The 21920-nt window shown below is 40.5% G+C and overlaps 2 protein-coding genes and 1 long non-coding RNA gene across 3 annotated transcripts in view; 2 read left to right on the forward strand and 1 right to left on the reverse strand.

Annotated features, from left to right (window-relative positions):
- Positions 1-12936, reverse strand: part of LOC148106203 (uncharacterized) — an 83469-nt gene extending 70533 nt beyond the window's left edge. The window contains exons 1-2 of the long non-coding RNA XR_015716566.1: positions 12750-12936; positions 12223-12375 (exon numbers count right to left, since the gene is read on the reverse strand). This is a non-coding gene — a long non-coding RNA (uncharacterized LOC148106203). The remainder of the gene's footprint in view (positions 1-12222; positions 12376-12749) is intronic.
- Positions 376-10049, forward strand: LOC148106211 (uridine diphosphate glucose pyrophosphatase NUDT22-like). Its single transcript, XM_087830110.1, has 5 exons — positions 376-467; positions 1608-1796; positions 1867-2446; positions 2521-2550; positions 10026-10049. Exons 2-5 carry the CDS (start codon positions 1708-1710, stop codon positions 10047-10049), a joined length of 723 nt encoding a protein of 240 aa, XP_087686236.1. The 5' UTR covers positions 376-467; positions 1608-1707.
- A 2972-nt stretch (positions 12937-15908) lies between the features above and the next one.
- On the forward strand, positions 15909-17975 carry LOC148106212 (uncharacterized). Its single transcript, XM_087829787.1, has one exon. The coding sequence runs from the start codon at positions 16051-16053 to the stop codon at positions 17884-17886; it is 1836 nt and encodes a 611-aa protein (XP_087685913.1). The 5' UTR covers positions 15909-16050; the 3' UTR covers positions 17887-17975.
- Positions 17976-21920: the final 3945 nt, after the last annotated feature.

A 21920-nucleotide genomic window follows, 5' to 3' on the forward strand; every position in this document is an offset into this window, starting at 1 on the left:
TTAAAAAGAAAAGAAAACGAAATTAAATATATACAGCACTGTGCAAACGTTTGGAGCCTCCACTCATTTCCTTGAATGTCAATATTTGAAAAATATATAGAGGTTGCTGAGGACTGAGGACAGCACTATATTATTTATTTATTTACTGTACAGCACTTTGGTACTGTGCTGGCTATTTTAAAGTGCTTTATAAATAAAGTTGGATTGAATCGGATTATAATTAATATTAAAATAAATAAGTTTGTCTTATAACTATAATTCATAAATATAATTTACATTGTAGAAATATGCACAAATTTATATTTTTTCCACATCTGTCAGTAATATCTTACTGACAACATTATTATTATTTACACTCTTTGCCGCTAGGTGGTGATAAGAAGCAACTTTTTGCCGTTCGTGGGAAAAGAGGAAGAAACCACCTTTCGCTGGTTTGGCTTCTTCTTCGCCTACCTCGGAAACGACAGGTAAACAAGCCATTTAAAACGTTTGTCCTTATTTGGTTTCATAGAAAATCATCCAGACAATATTATCTTAGAGTAAACGAGAACACAGGAGTTGTTATGTTAGACGTTTATTTTATCCGGAAGTCGCACTTCCTATTTAATTCATTTCGAGCTCTCCGGTTCATTGAAAGTTTTTGACTGGGAGCTACTGGTAAGTAAATAAAGAATAACTTCATGAGCAGTAACAAATCAGGAGCTTTTATGTGAGTAAAATGACGCTGAGCGGTCTTGTTTTTGAATGTCACGTTTTTAAATGTGTCTCTTCCCCTTTTCAACCTCACCGACAATTAGATAGGACAAATCTGCATAGAACAAACTGTTGACGCCTTAAAGAAGTTGTCCTCCCGTTTTTGGTTATGGCACTGCACCCAATGCTGTCATGATCCCACGGGCCCTGTTGAAATTGTCATTATATCCCCCTGAATTAGAGGATGACTGCATCATACTTACAGCTCACCTGGACCTGCATTTATGCAAACATTATGGCTGTTTAGTTTAATTAGTTAAATCAGTTATTTTGGTCAATTATTTTGAGTCTATTTAAAAAATCATGCATTTTAAAGGTAGTTACTGCCATGATAGCAACAAATTTCTAATATTTTTAGAAATCTTTTTTTAATAATTTGATGTTGTGCTTCCATTAAACTTATCAATGGTCAGATATTTATTTGCCTGCTCTAATCTCTTATATGTGGTTGCACTTGATGTGTGTCTTTGTATAACAGGAGTGGACTTATTAACCTGCACAGAGCTGATCACCTCACTTGATTTGATGCTTTCATGGGCCTTAAGGTTTAAAGCTTCAGCTGAAACAGCTCACATTTTCTTCTTATTTTGGCTGTTCCCTTTATGGGTCACCACAGAGGATTATTTCACCCTATCCCCCACACCAACCCTCTGCATGTCAACCTTCGCTCTATTACTCTTCTCCATGGTCTTTCTCTTTTCCTTACTTCAACGCAGATCCATCTTCAGCATCCTTTGTCCAACATGTCCAAATGATCTCAGCCTTGCCTCTCTGATTTTGTCTTCAAAGTGCTCAACCTGAACTGTCCCTCTGATAGACTCATTTCTAATCCTGCCCATTCTTATCACTTCCAGCAACCATCTTAACATCTCAAACCATCCCACCTCCAAGTCTTCTCAAAGGACACAACTGGATCAAGTAACTGATGCTTCCAGTGAAGAGCCGCAGTGGGAAATGATGGACCCCGAGGTGTCTGTGCTGCTGCACTGTGCACACTGGCATGGGCTGCTCGAGTCTCAAGTACAAGTGGAGCTTTCAGAAAGGTGCAAACATACAGTGCAGTACATCCTTTAAATACTTTTCATCATGTAAAATCAATTCCTCCTCTCTCAGGTTTAACAGGCAGACAGATCTGGCTCTGGAGCGTCACATAGATGAGGTGTGGACGAAGCGGGTGTCCAAGGAGCCGTGGCTTTTCAACGGGGCAAAATTCAGGCTGCATTCTTTCTGCTTAGCAGATCCACAAAATCCACCTTCCACTCCGTTGTCCCATGGCACCATTTTCCACCACACAGAGGACCAAAACAATCAAGGACAGAGGGATTTGGGTGAAATACGTAACAGGTGTATAAGTCAGACAGAAAATGCTGAGGGTGCCTCCAATCATGACTACAGAGAGTTTAATGGCATTGCAGACAAACTTCCTCCACACCGTGCACCCCTCCTCACTCTGAGGTTAGGCCTCACGTGCTACAAGGACTACCTGGGAACAAACTGGTCGTGTGGGGTGGCCAAGCTGCGACAGCGTGGTGAGGCCGATTTCGGAGATCCTCTGACGCTGCTGGCTCAGCCTCTAGGTGTGGGTGCCATACTGTGCACCAGCAATGGTCAGGTGGTCATGATCAGGAGGAGCCAAAAGGTGGCAGAGGCGGGAGGGCTCCTGGATATCCCCGGAGGCCACCCAGAGCCAAAGGTGATATGAATAAAGAGGATTCAGTCTCACCAAAATGCTTGATGTGTTGCTCATATCAACCCTGTTGTCCTCAGGCTGTGTGTGAGCGTCTAGGACGTCCCAATGTCCCAATTCAAAGGCTGCTCGAAATGCGGCCCTCAAATGCGTCCTTCATTTCCCTGAATTTTAAGGCTGTGGCAGTGTAGACTTCGTGGCCCAACATATCCCACAATTCATAGCGCAGTAGTCGGTGTGGATAATTCTGCCGCAGACGGCAGAAGCAGAGCGGCCGAAGAGTAAACTGTGAAAAGTAAGTACTGAATATTATGTCACTTATTTATGTGTAAATGTTTAATAATGAGGAACATTAAAACATTACTGTTGGCCACATGTCAGCAGAGTTATTTGCCATTATCGATGTTTGTTCGTTCAGCTTTTACTTGATTTTAAAGCCTTTAAAATATAATAATACAATAGTCGACCTTAATCTGACAGAGAATGTGATGATTTTGTGGATAATTAAAGTCAGTCATATATCCACAAACACAACAAGCTGAAAGTTAGTGATGCTGCTCGGTTTGCAGTCCTGAATTCAATTCAATTCAATTTTCAATTCAATTTTATTTATATAGCGCCAAATCACAACAAATGTCGCCTCAAGGCGCTTCATAGATACAGAGAAAAGCCCAACAATCATATGACCCCCTATGAGCAAGCACTTTGGCGACAGTGGGAAGGAAAAACTCCCTTTTAACAGGAAGAAACCTCCGGCAGAACCAGGCTCAGGGAGGGGCGGCCATCTGCTGCGACCGGTTGGGGTGAGAGAAGGAAGACAGGATAAAAGACATGCTGTGGAAGAGAGACAGAGATTAATAACAGATATGATTCAATACAGAGAGGTCTATTAACACATAGTGAGTGAGAAAGGTGACTGGAAAGGAAAAACTCAATGCATCATGGGAATCCCCCGGCAGCCTACATCTATTGCAGCATAACTAAGGGAGGATTCAGGGTCACCTGGTCCAGCCCTAACTATATGCTTTAGCAAAAAGGAAAGTTTTAAGCCTAATCTTAAAAGTAGAGATAGTGTCTGTCTCCCGAATCCAAACTGGAAGCTGGTTCCACAGAAGAGGGGCCTGAAAACTGAAGGCTCTCCCTCCCATTCTACTTTTAAATACTCTAGGAACAACAAGTAGGCCTGCAGAGTGGGAGCGAAGTGCTCTAATAGGGTGATATGGTACTACAAGGTCATTAAGATAAGATGGGGCCTGATTATTTAAGACCTTGTATGTGAGGAGCAGGATTTTGAATTCAATTCTGGATTTAACTGGAAGCCAATGAAGGGAAGCCAAAACAGGAGAAATATGCTCTCTCTTTCTAGTCCCTGTCAGTACTCTTGCTGCAGCATTTTGGATTAACTGAAGGCTTTTCAATGAGTTTTTTGGACATCCTGATAATAATGAATTGCAGTAGTCCAGCCTGGAAGTAATAAATGCATGAACTAGTTTTTCAGCATCACTCTGAGACAGGATATTTCTAATTTTAGAGATGTTGCGCAAATGGAAGAACGCAGTCTTACATATTTGTTTAATATGTGCGTTGAAGGACATATCCTGGTCAAAAATGACTCCAAGGTTCCTCACAGTGTTACTGGAGGCCAAGGTAATGCCATCCAGAGTAAGAATCTGGTTAGATACCATATTTCTAAGCTTTTCAGCGCCGAGTACAATGACCTCAGTTTTATCTGAGTTAAGAAGCAGAAAGTTAGTGGCCATCCAAGTCTTTATGTCTTTAAGACATTCCTGCAGTTTAACTAATTGGTGTGTGTTATCTGGCTTTATGGACAGATAGAGCTGGGTGTCATCTGCATAGCAGTGAAAATGTATGCTATGTCTTCTAATGATGCTGCCTAGGGGAAGCATGTATAATGTAAACAGAATTGGTCCTAGCACTGAACCCTGTGGAACTCCATAATTAACCTCAGTGTGTGAAGAGGACTCTCCATTTACATGCACAAATTGGAGTCTATTAGATAGATATGATACAAACCACTGCAGTGCAATACCTGTAATACCTACAGCATGTTCTAATCGCTCTAACAGGATATTATGGTCAACAGTATCGAATGCTGCACTAAGGTCAAGAAGGACAAGCACAGAGATGAGTCCACTGTCAGAGGCCATAAGAAGATCATTTGTAACCTTCACTAAAGCTGTTTCTGTGCTGTGATGAACTATGAAACCTGACTGAAACTCTTTAAATAAACCATTCCTCTGCAGATGATCTGTTAGCTGTTTGACAACTACTCTTTCAAGGATTTTTGATATGAAAGGAAGGTTGGAGATTGGCCTATAATTAGCTAAGACTGCTGGGTCTAGAGATGGCTTTTTGAGTAAAGGTTTAACTGCAGCCACCTTGAAGGCCTGTGGTACATAGCCGATTATTAGAGATAGGTTGATCATATATAAGATCGAAGAATTAATCAATGGCAGGACTTCTTTGAGCAGTTTTGTAGGAATGGGGTCTAAAAGACACGTTGATGGTTTGGAGGAAGTAATTATTGAAGTTAACTCAGAAAGATCGATTGGAGAAAAAGAGTCTAACTTAACATCAATGGTACTAAGAGTAGCTGTAGATAATATTACATCTGTGGGATGATTATTGGTAATTTTTTCTCTAATGATAAAAATTTTATTTGTGAAGAAGTTCATGAAGTCATCACTAGTTAACGTTAAAGGGATGGTTGGCTCAAAAGAGCTCTGACTTTTTGTCAGCCTGGCTACAGTGCTGAAGAGAAACCTGGGGTTGTTCTTATTTTCTTCAATCAGTGATGAGTAGTAAGCTGTTCTGGCTTTGCGGAGGGCTTTCTTATAAAGCAACAAACTATTTCTCCAGGCTAAATGATGATCCTCTAAATTTGTGACACGCCATTTCCTCTCCAGATTACGAGTCATCTGCTTTAGGGTACGTGTTTGAGAATTATACCACGGGGTCAGGTACTTCTGATTAGAGACCTTAGTTTTCACCGGAGCTACAGTATCCAGAGTCGTACGTAGTGAGGAGGTGAAATTATTAACAAGATAATAGACCTCTGTTGGGGTAGCGTTCAGATAGCTGCTCTGCTCTGTGTTGGTACAGGGCATTGACGATGATAACAGTGGCTGGATTATATTCTTAAACTTAGTTACAGCGCTTTCAGAAATACATCTACTTTGATAAAGTCCACTCTCCACTGCTGCGTAATCAATTATTGTAAATGTAAATGTTATCAAGAAATGATCAGACAGGAGAGGGTTTTCAGGAAACACTGTTAAATGTTCAGTTTCTATGCCATATGTTAAAACAAGATCTAGAGTGTGATTAAAGTGGTGGGTGGGTTCTTTTACATTTTGAGAGAAACCAATTGAGTCTAACAACAGATTAAATGCCATGTTGAGGCTGTCATTTTTAGCATCAACATGGATGTTAAAATCACCCACAATAATTATTTTATCTGAGCTCAGAACTAAATTAGATATAAAGTCTGAGAAATCAGACAGAAACTCTGTGTAAGGCCCAGGTGGACGATAGATGATAACAAGTAAGACTGGTTTCTGAATTTCACAGCTGGAGTGGACAATGTTAAGCATCAGGCTTTCAAATGAATTAAAAGTCTGTCTTGGTCTTTCATTAATTAATAGACTGGTGTGAAAAATTGCTGCCAAACCGCCCCCTCGACCTGTGCTTCGAGATTTCTGGTAGTTAGAATGACTCGGGGGTGTTGATTCATTTAAACTAACATAATCATCCTGCTGCAACCAGGTTTCTGTAAGGCAGAGTAAATCAATTTGTTGATCAATTATTAAGTCATGTACTAACAGAGACTTGGAGGAGAGAGACCTAATATTTAATAATCCACATTTCACTGTTTTACTCTTTGGTTCAGATGTGGATACTGTATTGTTCTTTCTTTGTAAATGTTTAAGTTGTTTGTTGCTGGTGTTTAGTTTGTTTTTTGTCTTTTTGGAAGCAGACACAGTCTCTATGGAGATGGGTTTTTGGGGGGGTAGCAGGAGGAGAGAAGCTGCAGAGAGGCGTGTAAGACTGCAACTCTGCTTCCTGGTCCCAACTCTGGATAGTCATGTTTTGAGGGGTTTAATAAATTTGTCGATATTTCTAGAAATGAGAGCTGCTCCATCCAAAGTGGGATGGATGCCATCTCTCCTAACAAGACCAGGTTTCCTCCAGAAGGTTTGCCAATTATCTATGAAGCCCACATCATTTCTGGGACACCACTCAGACAGCCAGCAATTTAAGGAGAACATGCGGCTAAACATGTCACTCCTGGTCTGATTGGAATATCACGGCACAAGCAGGATTCACTGCACTGTTAATGTTAGCTGTTTTATATTGCTGCCTCTGTTCGGTGGTGTCGAGCCAAACAGACTTTAACGTGTGTTTGAACAAGCTGACGGTTCACTCGTTAGGCTGAAAGAAAGATGCTTTAATCACAGGAGTCACACATGTGTCCACTGTACCATCTGGGAACTCTACTTGTTTAGCACTCGTAATAACACAAACACTAAATCCTCCTGTTTGTAGCAGTGTATACACCTGAGACTGTCACCTGTCTGTCTGTCCTGCACTCTCTCTCTTATTTTATCTCTGATTGTGTAATAAAAGTATGAACATGTGTTTATAAGTTACACTTGTGTTTGAATCCTGCAGCTTATCACACATTTGATTTCCATGTGTGACAACTGCAAGTGTCCAGAGTGAGGACAGACTGAGGGACCCACTGCTGCACATCATCTGTGAGGCTTTGCACCCCTGATGATACACCAGGACAAACTCAGCAGTGTGTGAGGAAGAGGAGGAGGAAGAGACAGCAGCAGCTGACAGATGGAGAGAATAGACAGACTGTTCCCTGTTTGTGAAGGACTGCTAGAAAAGTTTAGAATAACTAATTGTCTGTCCTGAATCAGTCTTATTAGGTAATGTTCAAATAATGTTATCATCCCAGTGTTTTCAGTGTGGGAGAAAGTACTCAGGGCCTTCAAGTTACACACTATGAAAGGCAGCAACAAGTTTAATATTCAGAAACTTAAAGTATGTATCAGCAGCAGAATGGAGCTAAAAATAAATGTTTGTTTCAGTTTTATGAAGCTTTGAGTATTTTGGATTAGTAGCACTGCTGTGTTTGTTGCATCATATTGCTGTAATTGTTTATATGCTTTATATATTCTGAGGTAAGTTGATCTATAGTGTTACATCATATTCTATAAGGATGTTGTGTTTGTTTACTTTCTGCCCAGTTTGACCCATTTAGCAGAAGTCAGCCTGTTTAAGGCTCTGATATCTATTCTGTATGACTTAAAGCAGTTATGACATGGTCTGATTTTCTCACCCAATAAAGGAATATTTAATATATCAGTCTACTCTTCATTCTATCAGACAGTTATCACAGCTCGTACATTTGCTTTTTACACATATATGTAAGCATTGAGCCAAATTTAGTAATGCCAACATACTGAAGGAACAACATTTGTCTTATATATAATACATCTATATATATACTGTCAAAGATACTTGAGTGTCTTTGAGTGAAGATTTAAGGTGATAGGACATAAATAGCTGCAACTTGAATCTTTACTGAAGCTCAGTATTTGACACAGAGTTCACTCACATGTGCTGTACCAGTGTACCTGCACATGTGATGTGACAATAGAAGTGATTTGATTTGAGAGTTAAAACTCACTGCTGTAATAACTAATAATGATTAATATAATAACTATAATATTGGACATCTCATATTTACACTGACTTTAGTCTCATGAACAACATTAGCTAATTGTTATTTACTAGCTAATCTTATATTAATTTTTCCCCACGCTGCCACCTACAGAAGTTCTCTGACGACTCTGCCATAGTCGGCCTCATCACAGGTGAGGACGACTCAGAGTACAGACAGTGGACTCTGGACTTTGTTGACTGGTGTCAGCAGAACCACCTGCTGATCAACGCCGGGAAAACGAAGGAGTTGGTGGTGGACTTCCGGAGACGCAGACCCACCACACTGACACCGGTGAACATCCAGGGAGTGGACATTGAGATAGTGGACTCTTATAGGTACCTGGGTGTTCACCTGAATAATAAACTGGACTGGAGCCACAACACTGAAGCTCTTTACAGGAAGGGTCAGAGCAGACTCTACCTGCTGAGGTGGCTGAGGTCATTTGGAGTCCAGGGAGCGCTTTTAAAGACCTTCTATGACTCTGTGGTGGCATCTGTCACTTTTTACAGTGTTGTATGTTGGAGCAGCAGTTTATCGGCAGCTGAGAGGAAGAGGTTGGATAAACTCATCAGGAAGGCCAGCTCTGTTCTGGGATGCACCCTGGACCCAGTACAGGTGGTGGGAGACAGAAGGACTCTGCCCAAAATAACATCTCTGATGGACAGAGCCTCCCACCCCATGTATGTAGATGTTGCTGAACTGCAGAGCTCCTTCAGTGACAGACTGCTGCATCCTAGATGCATGAAGGAGCGTTTCCGCAGGTCCTTCCTCCCTGCAGCTGTCAGACTGTACAATCTGAACTGCTCCCAACAAACATAGATGTTTACATCAATGCTGTAACTGCAATAAGCTAGTTAATTAACCAATTCACACTACAACCTGGTTTGCCTCTTACCTGTAATTATTTTTATTTAATTTAATAACTGTACAGTACTGTGTTTATAGTAACCATTGTCATTAATGTAAATATGTAAGAAAAATTGTGTACGTTTCTATTCCGTGTCCTGTGTACTGTTTGTTTGTATATTTGTCTTTTTGGCTGCTGTTACAACCAAATTTCCCCGTGTGGCACAATTAAAGGATTATTCTATTCTATTCTTATATGACTGTTCAGTACAGAAATGAAGCCCAACAATCATGTTTTACAGTCCTGTGGTCTCAGCCTCAGATACTTATCAAATCACACAAAGCTTATGTAGAAACAAACAAATGAACAAAATATGTTCTCCTTCATTTCTGTCAACCACACGTTTCCAGCTATCATGGTTGCTAGGCAACCTGGGCAGCGCGACGGAGGCTAGACCGTCCCATTTCACAAGCTTCTCACTTCCGGCCTTAGCGGTCTTTGAGTACGCGGCCCTTGAGGACCGTTGAGGCTGCGTACTTTAAGGCTGCAGACCCTGAATTGGGATACAGCCACACTGAACTCTAAATGGTGCAATCTACTTACACTGAAAAAAATGTTGTTGGATTTACTTAATTCAATGGTGGACATTTGTTGCACACAGATGTTTTGCTTTGGCAGCAACTTAAACAATTGAGTTAAATTAACACAATTTATTCATGTTCTATAAACCTGTGCAATTTGTGTTGATAAAATGTGACTTAAACATGTTTTGATGAAGTAATTTGAGCTCTTGGAATATTTTAATCCTTCACAATTTTTTCACTTTATCCCAACACCATTCAATAACTTTTACCCAATACTACTTGGTCACTTAAATACTACATGTTAACTTCAAATTACATTTTGCTATTATATTCTAGTATCAAATACACAATTTTCAAATGGAGGCCTTATAACAGATTGTGTTGTTCTCTTCCAAGATGGTTGCTGGCATCCACCAGTAACCTTTAAAAACAAAATGTCTAATTTCACTGCATTGACAGTAGGTAAAGAATTAAACTGACATTACTCCTCCACTGAATCTATATAAATCAACAGTTAAATAATGTCAGTTCTTCCGTGTTCTCTGGAATCAATCACAGCAAAGAAATTAGACTGTTTCTTTTAAAAATGTTACAGGACAATACAAAACATTCTATTTAAGGCCTCTGACGTCAAGATTCAGTTAAACAACAATTATAACTAAACAATTTGAGGTAATGTTAGTTTCCATTAACATTAAATTAGGTTACTGAATTGGCAAACACCTTCCTATTAACATTACCCATTTTACCCCAATAACTAAAGAAATTAGCACTTGCAGGTCAAAAACTTTATTCAAGAGACTGAAAAATAACATTGATACAGTGACTGTCAAAAATTACAGCACTGATCATACTGTGACATCCTGGTTCAAAACAGCACACTTAGAAATATTCAACGTTCTTTACTTCAACTGAAAATACCATTTCACACGACCCATATGGGATATTTAGACTGTATAACTGTTCACGCTACATCTCTTCACTAGTAAAAGAAAGAAAAAATACAAAGAGAAATTTAAAAATGCTGCCAAACAGACAACTTGTACAGAGCAAAAGGAAAAACAAACAACAAAAAAAACAGCTCATCCTCATGGCAGTTGCAGAGTATATAAAAATGAACCCTGCGATCTGTTCCTGGAATTGAGCTTCAAAAATGCAGCAGAACAAGTGTGAGGTTTAAATGTCCTCTCACCTAGAGCTGATCACCTTGCATGCATAACAGTGAGCTTTCCTTGCAGGAGCAGTTTTGTCTTAGTTGTGAGCTTTTCTTGAGAGCTGAGTTGCATCCAACTCCATTACCACCCTTTGAATCACCTCAAAAGTGTAGCAGAGCTGTGATGGGTAACTCATATTGAAGGAATAAAAAAGGTCCAAACAGCATGGCTACTGCAAAGGTCACGTTATCCAGATCTTGAAGAACTACTATACCCTCGATGATGATGCCAACATCAGAAAAGTCATTGCCTGGCGTATCCTTTGGAGACAGATGTTCATTGTGGTTTTCTCAATCTGTGCAGTGGCCTCAGTCAAGGCCTGGTTAAACACAAAACATTTTTTTAAGATTCCTTTTTAAACTCATCTCTTTTGAATCTACCAGTTCTAATGTCAGAGTAATTTAAACCAATGAAAGCAACATAGTAAATAGCTATAGCCAAAGAGTGGCCTCCCATGCTGCCATTCATGGTCTAACAGAGTTTCTAAAAGAGAGTGAAAAACATAATAATTTCAAATGCTTTACATTAGTTTTTGTTAGAAAGACACCGGCCCATCAGAAATCCAGGTTATGTCACTCAGAAGATGTTAGAATTTAGACTTTCAGCCCCACAATTTGGTTAGCTGTTGGTCAGTTGGTCTTTTTTTTTTTTTCAAACAAAAGCTAATGTAAATATCGGTGGGATTTTCCTTTGTTCACTAGAATGACAAATTTAAAGTTTTTTCACACTGATGTGACCCCTAATACAGGGGTGGGGGTGGGGCCTCAAGGGCCGGCGGCCGAGTTCATTACCAGGCCTCATGTGAACTTCAAATTATTAAAGAGAACTACTGGTCCTAACCAGTCCAATGAGGATCAAGTGGATAACTAAATGCATTTTTAAATGTTGCAAAGCCACAATCTACTCATAAAACACTTACCATGAACTCCTGCATCAAGATGTTACAATTGTCTTTCACACAGATGCGGAGCACTTTGATGAGGGACTCCCTTTGAGCATCAATGTCATCCTAAAGTATTATAACAAAGAAAACAGATTTGTGAACTTTTCAGCAGCACAGAAGAAAATGATCCCAGACAAAAACTCTTGACTTTTTAAACCAGTCAACATGCAACACCAGCATCTACAAAGCAATATCAAAAATTCCTGTTTGACATCAGCTTTATGGATATATAGTTTCCAGAACATATATTTTTAAAAAAAAGATAAATTTTTCTCAGTGGGCAAGTAAATGCATGATGAAAATTATGGCATCCTTTCAGTGGAATCAGTACTCACAGGTAATAGTTGACTGTTTCAATGGATGCAGCATAAAATTCTTTTACTGACCTAATGCAATACATATACACTTTGTAGTTAAAGAATTTTAAAGTTCTTACTGTCATCATGGCAGCTACATCCTTTAGCTTTGTGCCCTGTTCCCCCGATCACTTTGCAAACACTTTCAGCAGACTGTCAGAGAGAAACTCAGCTCCGTCAGAAACCTTGACTGTAAAGGCATGTTTGGGATGCACTGGAATGCTGCATTTTATCTGAAATGACATAAAATTATTTTTGAAATAACAGCAGGCACTGTGCTTGGTTAATCAGTAATGTTTTGTTGAATAAAAACTGTGTTTCCAGATCTTATGGGATTAAAAAAATCCAAAGATGTTTGTTTCTGATTTGCAACCCAACAACCCACAAGTTACAACCTCATTTTAGTTCAAGTGTGCATTAATGTGAGTCCAGTAATCACCTTTCTGACAATACATACAGGTATAAGTTAAACCTATGGCAGATTTTGGATTTCTCAGTTGTATTAATAGGGTGGTCTATTTGTGTATGCATGCACCTAATAATTATACAAAACCTATTATAATTAAGTTACAGAAACCTTAAGCGAAAATAGAATATACTTTCTTACCATAACACCTTGAACCCACAATCCATCAGCTGACTCCTGGTGAAATGCAGAATAGAGGTCGTCTCTCAATGTGCAGCAAAAAAAAAAAAAACAGAAACAAAAGGACAGCAGGTGAGGGCAGGAGGGGTAGGGATGTAAGCTAGCATAATGCCGCTAATGATATTAGCTAAAGCTGTTCAATGTCCAAAATCTCACTAACACCACGATGCAGTAAATACACAAACTGAAGAGTCAGTTGGCAAATCTATTCACACAGAAAACCAAATTATGTTATGAGCGCCTCATAATTAGGTTTAATGTGATATTACGCCTCTTGTGCCAAAGACAAATTCAAATGAAAAAGCGCCAATTCTTTGACAACAGATAAAACAGCAAATAAGCTAACGGGTCTTTTTTAGCATGTTACATGGCGACACTCTAGACGTTTAACTACATTTGGCTAAAATATGGTAAATATTAATTCAAAAAAAATCAAGACATACCAAAAACGTAGAGTTGGCTGCTTGACTTGACTGAGATGGATGTCTTTTTTGAACCACGATCCAAAGCCCGCGAGATGAAATCACGCGTGGTTTCACGAGGTTTAATGTTGCTATCTTATTGACTTACTTCACCTGAACATGATATGAACAATTTAATACACCCTTTCTGCATATCATGTAGTTTTTACACTATATAGTTACATTTATCTTTAAAACATGAGGCAATTGTGTTAAATACATGCAAGATGCTTACATAAATCCAAGAGATGGCCAGTGCCTTTTTTTTAGTGTATGCCCACCTCACGTGCCTAGCCCCTCAACAAGCCGCCGCACCTCCACTAAAGCAATAAAACAAAGCATAAAACGTTAAACAAATTAGTAAAAGAGATCTACATAAAACAAATGCACCCCAAGTTACTGTTCTTTATAAAAGCATCACATAACAAACAAACAGCATAAGACAAGACAGCAGCAGCATGGCACAATCCACTCTTTCCTGAGGAGCTCTGCAGTGCTTAGCTGCCTAATGCTCTCAGCCCCTTTGGATGGGAAAAGACTGCCAAATGCCTCCGTGTGGTAGTGAAGCACAGCCGTTTCTTATAAGGCCGCTAATTATCAGCTGGGAAGGTGTGGATGTTAGTGCTGCATTTGTGGACATCACGTAAAATCCTTCCCCAGAATCTACTTCACTACAGTAGAGTGTCCAGATGGAAGCCACTCTTCATTAAAAGGCACATAACACTTAACTTGGAGTTTCACAGAAGGCACCTGAAAGACTTTCACACCATAAGAAACAAAATTCTCTGGCTCTTCTGTGAGCTATGGCGGAGCTTCCTCAGAGAGCAGGTGGGTGAGAGCAGGTGGGTGAGGAGGAGAGACCCGAGACGGCCACCGAGTGTCAGGTGAAGTGATCGTCAGGTAAGAAGTTATGACCTGCAATCTTTTTCCTTTGAAAACGTGATTAAAATCATGTTCATGTTGTAATGATATTCATATTATAATAGTATAAAATAAAAATAGAATTAAGACTATGCATTTTCAAACAATAAAAAGACAGCTGCCCAACGCTCAAAGCAATTTACAATTCCACTATTCCTTCAGTCTCAAATTCACACAATGGTGGAGGCAAGCCACAGTTGTTGCCACAACTGACCTGGGACAGACTGACAGAAGCGAGGCTGCTATATCGTGCCATCATCAGTAGGCGGTAGGTGAAGAGTCTTGCCCAAGGACACAACGACCAAGACAGACAGAGCTGGGGATCGAACCAGCAACCTCCCAGTTACAAGAATTGTTTACCCACTGACAAACATTTCAAGTTCTACTAAATTATAACAATTTGTGGTAACCTGATTATGATTCAAAAAGAATTAACAACACTTCTTGTAATGGTGTTAAAATCAACCCAGCTTTTATTTTCAAATGCAAAAAGTTAAAGAAAATCAGCCAACATACTGGACACATAGTTGTCAGCATAATTGTTTATTGTTCAACACAATAAACAAATATACTGTCACCATTGTTACTGATATTGAAAGGTTATTGATAATTTGTTAAAATGTAGCGAGTAAAAGCCACCGAGTAACCGCTAAGAGCCCAGAATAAACGGGACAAGAGGGTCAATTATCAGTCAGATATGTTAAAATTTATTTTAAAAGAACACAAAGGGTTTGCAAAAAAAAAAAAAGCCTAAAACATCAAAATGGAAAAGGTCACTAACGACCATTTGATAGTGTTATTGGTGCAACCTGCCAGCAATGCAACTATCACCTGAGGGCTTGCTCCACCCCGGTGGTCCCAGATGCTCGTTGCTTTAAAAGAAACAAATCCACCCCAAAGAAATACGAGCCGAACAGAACACTTATCGCATGCACTAAGTGTTTTAGTTCAGGCAATAATCGGTGGCACTAAAATCACTCTTAATAAAGCTTATTCACTGCAAATCCACACAGAGCACCTCTAAAAGACCTACGTCCCCTAAGGTAAGAGCCCAGCTCAGGGATTGCACATTGCCCGACTAATATTGCACCAGCCCAGTAAAAATAAAAACAAACCCAGCATAAAAAAAACAGTTTTAAAAGGTGACCGTACTAAAACCAAAAACGCAACAAAACAGGAGGAAAAAACAGTGACAAGTTCACATGTGCAGCCTGCCCTGCAGGAGGCAATACAATATAAATTAGATTATAGTGCATAAATATACTTTTTTTAATGTCAAATATATTAAGTTAACATACCTCCAGCAGGCAACTGTGTTTGCTGCACACCTGGCTTATCTTGGCTTATCGTCTAAAATCACTACTAAAAACATAAAATACAATAAACATCAAATACATTTCAACAAATTTTTAAAAAGCACTAAAAGAAAAATTGCCTGCACCTCGAACCTCTGCTGTAGAGGTTTAAAACAACCACTTGTGTAGCAGACAACTAAAACCTCTCAGGCTCCTCACCTACTCACACAACCATTGTTCACAGCAGCTCGTCAGTGGAAATAAAGAGCACCTGCTGCTACTTCCTCTTTTATACCCTCCATTGTGTCCCCTGGGTCCTAAAGCCTCCCCAATTACACAAGTAAAGAATGCCCTCTCACAAATGTCATGTGACAACCTCATTGGCTTACAGAATTGTGATGTCACACACATTTAGAATCTTACTCCCACTTTGATCCTTTGATCCTAAAACCCTTAAATAGGCGTGAGACGCAACAACTTTTAGTCCGTTATTCGCAGCATTTATGTTTGCAGCATTCAAACGAACGTTCGCCAGAGAAGCCTTTTTTGAATCCTTTTCAGAGTCACTGTTAACAGATTAGAAACATGTCTCCAAGAAAACAGAAAAAAAGAGAAAAAGTAAAGCCCAGCGCTCCTCTTTGCAATCGAGAAGAAAACGATCAACTGCAGAAGATGTGCTTGGAAGAAATGCGTGAGGAAAATCTCATGAACAATCACAATACACGACACCCGCTCCAGCCAGAGTACACCAGTTACGTCTGGGAAAGTTTTTTTAAACAACGAGCGCAGATTATCTCCCTGACAGAGCAATATGAGAGAAGGACCGCTGAAGTAGATAGACTGTTCAGCCAGCTTCTTGAAAAGGAAGATATTCAAAAGGAGAAAGAAATGGAACTCCTAGACATGCGGGGAAGGAACTTTGAGCTCCAAGCAAAGCTTAATAAAGTACAAGAAAAACCAACAGAAGAAATCCTCCAACAGAAGAAAAACGAGAAAGACAAGGAAAAAAAGATTCAGGAGCTGAGTGTAAAGCTTGATGAAGCTCTGCGAAAAAATCAAGAACTCCTCCAAGAGAAGAAACAACTGGTCATAAAACTCCAAGGCACTGAGATAAATGAAAAAGTGCTGAAAGGAAGGGTTGAGTTTCTTAAAAAGAAAGCGCAACAGACCATGAAAAAGGAAGATACGGATTGCAAGCTTCAGGACAGCGAGCAACACAAGGAAGCCTTGCAAATAAAGCTTGATGAAGCTTTGCAAAAAAATCAAGAACTCCTCCAAGAAAAAGAACAAATGGACATAAAGCAGCGCAAACTGCAAGGCATGGAGGAAAAGTACAAAGGACTTCAGGCAAAGCTTGATAAAACACTGAACAAAAATAAAGAGTTGCTTCAAGAAAAAAAGCAACTAGAAATTAAACAGAAAGAAATGGACTCCAAGCTTGAAGGCGTGGAGGAAAAATACACCGCGCTGAAAATAAAGCTTGATAAAACAGTGCAAAGAAATAAGGATTTCCGACAAGACAAAGAACAGCATGACACGAAACAGAAAGATCTGGATTGCGAGCTTCAGAACATCAAGAAACACAACCAAGGTTTGCAAGTAATGCTTGATGAAGCTCTGCAAAAAAATAAAGAAATCCTTGAAGAGAAAGAAAAACTGGACATAAACCAGAGAGGCATGCAGGAAAAATACGGAGCGCAGCAGGTAAAGCTTGATGAAGCTCTGCACAAATATCAAGAGCTGCTTCAAGACAAAGAACAACGGGAAATAAAGCAGAAAGAAGAAAAACAAATTCTCCAGGACTTTGAGAGGAAACACCAACAGCTGCAAGACCGTTATAACAAACTGAACTCCAAAACAACTGAGCTGGAGGGGGAAAAGAAAAAAGTGCAAAAACAATGCTCAGAGATGCAGAGTAAGCTCAGTGACATGCTGAGAAAAAACACAGAACTGGAGAAACTTTCCAACAACTTGAAGTGCAAAAACACTGAGGTGCAGATGTTAAAGCAGCAACTAGAGAAAACAAACAAAGACTTGCAGTGTACACTTCAAGAAGTCGAGAGAAGTCAGCAGCTACAAGACACACACAACAAATTACGACAGAGTTATACAGAGATGCACGAGGCAAAGCTTATGCAGGAGGCCAAATGTAAAGAACTGAAAGAAAGGCTCGAAGAAAAACAAGCCAAATTAGAAGAAGTGGAGACAACATGCAGGAAACTTGAGAAGGAAAATACACAAACAATTGATGAGTTAAGAACGCTCATCCTAGAGAAAAAAGTGCTCGTGGAAAAGATCATGGAAAAGAAGAAAAAACGCTTCCGCTTCTTCTGGAGAAAGAGCACTCCTGCTTTTTCTACTTTTTCTACTTTTTCTTCTGCTGATGTGACCCCGTCTTCCTCCTCCACCATTGCATCGTAATTTTCACCTCTCCTCTCCTCTCCCTTTCTCTCCTGACACCTCTCCCTCCCCTATTTCCCTTTAACTCCTAACACCCGTCCCATCTCTCCCCCCCCCCCGTCCCATCTCTCCCCCCCTCTCTCTTTCACCCTCACCCCCAACCAGTCCCGGCAGTTGACTGCGCCCTCTAGAGCCTGGTTCTGTCATAGGTTTCTTCCTTTAAAGGGAGTTTTTCCTATCCACTGTCGCACCCAGTGCTTGCTCAGAGGGCATTGTTGGGGTTCTTCCCCCCCCCCCCCCATCCCCTTCACCCTCACCCCCCAACCAGTCCCGGCAGCTGACTGCGCCCTCTAGAGCCTGGTTCTGTCATAGGTTTCTTCCTTTAAAGGGAGTTTTTCCTATCCACTGTCGCACCCAGTGCTTGCTCAGAGGGCATTGTTGGGGTTCTTCCCCCCCCCCCCCCCCCCTCATCCCCTTCACCCTCACCCCCCAACCAGTCCCGACAGCTGACTGCGCCCTCTAGAGCCTGGTTCTGTCATAGGTTTCTTCCTTTAAAGGGAGTTTTTCCTATCCACTGTCGCACCCAGTGCTTGCTCAGAGGGCATTGTTGGGGTTCTCCCTTTCTCCCTTTCTCTATCCCTTTCCTTTTCCCTCTTCTCCCCCCCCCCTTTTCTATCCCCCCCCCCTTTTCTATTTCCCCCCCCCTTTTCTATTTCCTTAATAATTTAATAATAAACACAATTGGCTACATTTTAAATGTGTCTGATCAACGTCTTCATTCAAGAATGAATTGTCTTTCTCACGGAGTCATGTGTATTTTGTGCTTTCTTCGGGCTGGTGATCCCCGCGGTCGTTCAGCCCCGGAGTCCAGAGTTTTAGTGTTTTAATCACATTTAGTGTTACATTTCAGATCACCACAATAGGATATCCATAATTTAGGATTCAGGCATTTGTTTTAGTTCAATATCGTAATCATTCTATGACTGAGTAGTTTACAGAACCTTCAGTCAGCAGCAATAACTTCTGTTGGAGGTATTTGTTCTTATTTTTTATTATTTTGAAATTAGTTAAAGTTTGTTGTTAGTTTACTTATATTTTGAGGTTTATTTACAAGTTTATTTGTAGGTTAATATTTGTTTCAATGTTTTGTTTGTTTGGTGTTGCCTTGTTAAATTAATCAATCAATCAATCAATCTTTATTTATAAAGCACTTTTCATACAACCCCCCCCCCCCCCCCCCCCCCACACACACACACACACACACACGCGCGCACACTTAAAAAGTAAAATTGGACTGGGTACGCATGAGCCAAGTGAGGAAACACTATCATGGCGAGCGGAAGCCGGTCACAGACCGCAGCCTCCAGGCTGGGCACACAGCAGGAGGGAGGCAAAGAAGCCCCCCAGCCAGGCTGAGAGGACCCCCAGAGCCCCAGCAGCCACGGTCGATCACAGACTCGGTGCAGAGAGCGCCCTCCGAGGAAACACTGGAGATATGACACAATAGGATATATACTGGGTAAAAAGATAAAATAAATAAGAACGGGATACAATATAAATATAAATATAAATAGAGTAAGAAGATTAAAAAATGAATAAGAATAAAATCAATAAATATTAGGTAAAACCTAAATTAACAATAGAATAACAGGATAGAAAAAATAAATAAACGTTAAGTAAAAGCCAAATTAAAAAGGTGGGTCTTGAGCCTGTTCTTAAAAACATGTACGTTCTCTGCGGCCCTGAGCTCCTCCGGCAGGCTGTTCCACAGACGAGGACCATACCGCTGAAAAGCTGCCTCTCCGTGAGTATGTGTCCTGACTTTAGGGACAATCAAAAGGCCAGTACCAGAGGACCTCAAGGTCCGCGAGGGTTCATATGGTAAAAGCAGATCTGAGAGATAAGAAGGCCCAAGACCATTAAGACATTTAAAAACCAATAAAAGAACTTTAAAATCGATCCTGAAACACACGGGGAGCCAGTGCAGCGATTCTAAAACCGGTGTAATGTGGGCCCGCCCTCTCGTCTTCGTCAGCACACGAGCTGCAGAGTTTTGTAAAAGTTGTAAAGTTGAAATATTCTTTTTAGGAAGACCAGAGAGCAGGGCATTACAGTAATCAATGCGACTGGTAATAAAAGCATGCATCAACATCTCCGTGTTGGCCCAAGAGAGAATAGGGCGGACTCTGGCTATATTTTTTAGATGATAAAATCCAATTTTGGTTACATGTTTAATATGTGGGATAAAACCAAGCTCAGAGTCAAAAACAACACCCAGGTTTTTCACTTGTAGCATAGTGAAAATGCCTGTAATTTAGACAAGAGTTTCTCTCTCTGAGCCTCAGGACCGACGATTAAAACTTCAGTTTTGTCCTGGTTAAGCTGTAAAAAGTTTTCTGCCATCCAAGATCTTATATCTAAAATACAGTTAAAAAGGGCATCCATTGGTCTGGTGTCATCAGGAGACACGGAAATGTACAGCTGAGTGTCATCAGCGTAACTGTGAAAGTTCACTCCATGCCTCCTGATGACACCACCGAGAGGGAGCATATACAAATTAAAAAGTACAGGGCCTAAAACTGACCCTTGAGGCACACCACATTAGTCAGTAAAAGCTTGTTTCTATAAATAAAGAGACTGGTATAGGAACAAAAAACGCAACTTTAAAGTTTGGACAGTGGACTTCTTTTGCCTGCGTACGAAATATTATCTCAGTGCAGCAGTGGCTTGTGGACTCTTAATTGTGGGATGTTTGGTTTGTCAAACAAAAGGAATTGCCACCACAACTTCAATTCATTGACATTTGCAAGCATTCCTTTATACACAGCATTTCAGTCAGGTTGAGGTCTGGACTTCCATGCTGTAGATTTGCTGCTGTGCTTGGGGTCATTATCCTGTTGCATGGCCTAATTTAGGAGAAGCTTTAGCTGTCGGACAGGTGGCCTCACATTTGACTCTAGAAAACTCTGGCATACAGAGGATTTCGTCGACTGCAAGGTGCCTATCTCTTGTAGCTGCAGAACAAGCTTAAATCAAAAAATTATCCACTGCTACGAATCCTGGGATAGGGTGGGCCATGAAGGATACACCCGAACCATCCTTCAAATCCAGGTAAAAGGAGGAGGCATTTGTGGGTCACATTTGGAGCAGCCTTTGTCGCCTGGCTGTGATGTAATCGGCTATTAAAGGCAGCCTCTGAATCACAAAACAACCACAATGGACCAAAGTGCTGTACAGAAGATTAAATACATAAAAACAAATAGAAAGAAAAACTACAGAAAAGGAAAAATAAAATAAAAAACTGTATATAAATAAATAAACAATAAAAGAAAATCAGCTGGAGTCTATCCCAGCTGTCACCAGGGTGTCAGCTAACACACAGACAACCAGTTGCACTCACATTCATACCTATGGACAATTTAGAGTTTCCACGCAATCACAGGGGAACATGCAAACTCCACACAGAAAGACCCACAATTTCATACCATAAGGTCACCAGTCTCCCAGCAATTCATTTCTCATATATTTGCCCAACAACTTCACAAAAGCTGGAGAATTTATTGCGGGACCATGTACTCTCATGTGCCTCTTCATTTTCTCAACAAATGAAATCATTTCTCTTTTAACACATAAACAGTGTGGATGCTGAAGAGCTTCATCTGTCATGGAGGTGACCAATAACCCAATGGTCACTCTGACAAAGCTCCAGCATTTCTGTGTGGAGTATGGAGAACCTTTAAGAAGGACAGAGGCTGTATCCCAATTCAGGGTCTGCAGCCTTAAAGGCTGCATTTTAAGGCCGGTTACGTCACAGTGGCGCGCCGAAGGCTGTCCCAATTCAAAGGCTGCTCGAAATGCGGCCCTCAAATGCATCCTTCATTTCCCTGAATTTTAAGGCTGTGGCAGTGTAGACTTCGTGGTCCCATATATCCCACAATTCATAGCGCGGCAGTCGGTGTGGATAATTCTGCCGCAGATGGCAGAAGCGGAGCGGCCGAAGAGTAAACTGTGAAAAGTAAGTACTGAATATTATGTCACTTATTTATGTGTAAATG

The sequence above is a fragment of the Neolamprologus brichardi genome, chromosome 2 (genome assembly GCF_056152115.1).
Source record: "Neolamprologus brichardi isolate AB-2024 chromosome 2, ASM5615211v1, whole genome shotgun sequence".
NCBI classification, from domain to species: Eukaryota; Metazoa; Chordata; class Actinopteri; order Cichliformes; family Cichlidae; genus Neolamprologus; species Neolamprologus brichardi.

Coding starts and splice junctions, on each gene's coding strand:
- LOC148106211 (XM_087830110.1), top strand. CDS start 1,708: ATGATGGACCCCGAGGTGTCTGTGCTGCTGCACTGTGCACACTGGCAT. Junction 2,447..2,520: donor GAGGCCACCCAGAGCCAAAG/GTGATATGAATA, acceptor TGTTGTCCTCAG/GCTGTGTGTGAGCGTCTAGG. Junction 2,551..10,025: donor AGCGTCTAGGACGTCCCAAT/GTCCCAATTCAA, acceptor TTCTCTTCCAAG/ATGGTTGCTGGCATCCACCA.
- LOC148106212 (XM_087829787.1), top strand. CDS start 16,051: ATGTCTCCAAGAAAACAGAAAAAAAGAGAAAAAGTAAAGCCCAGCGCT.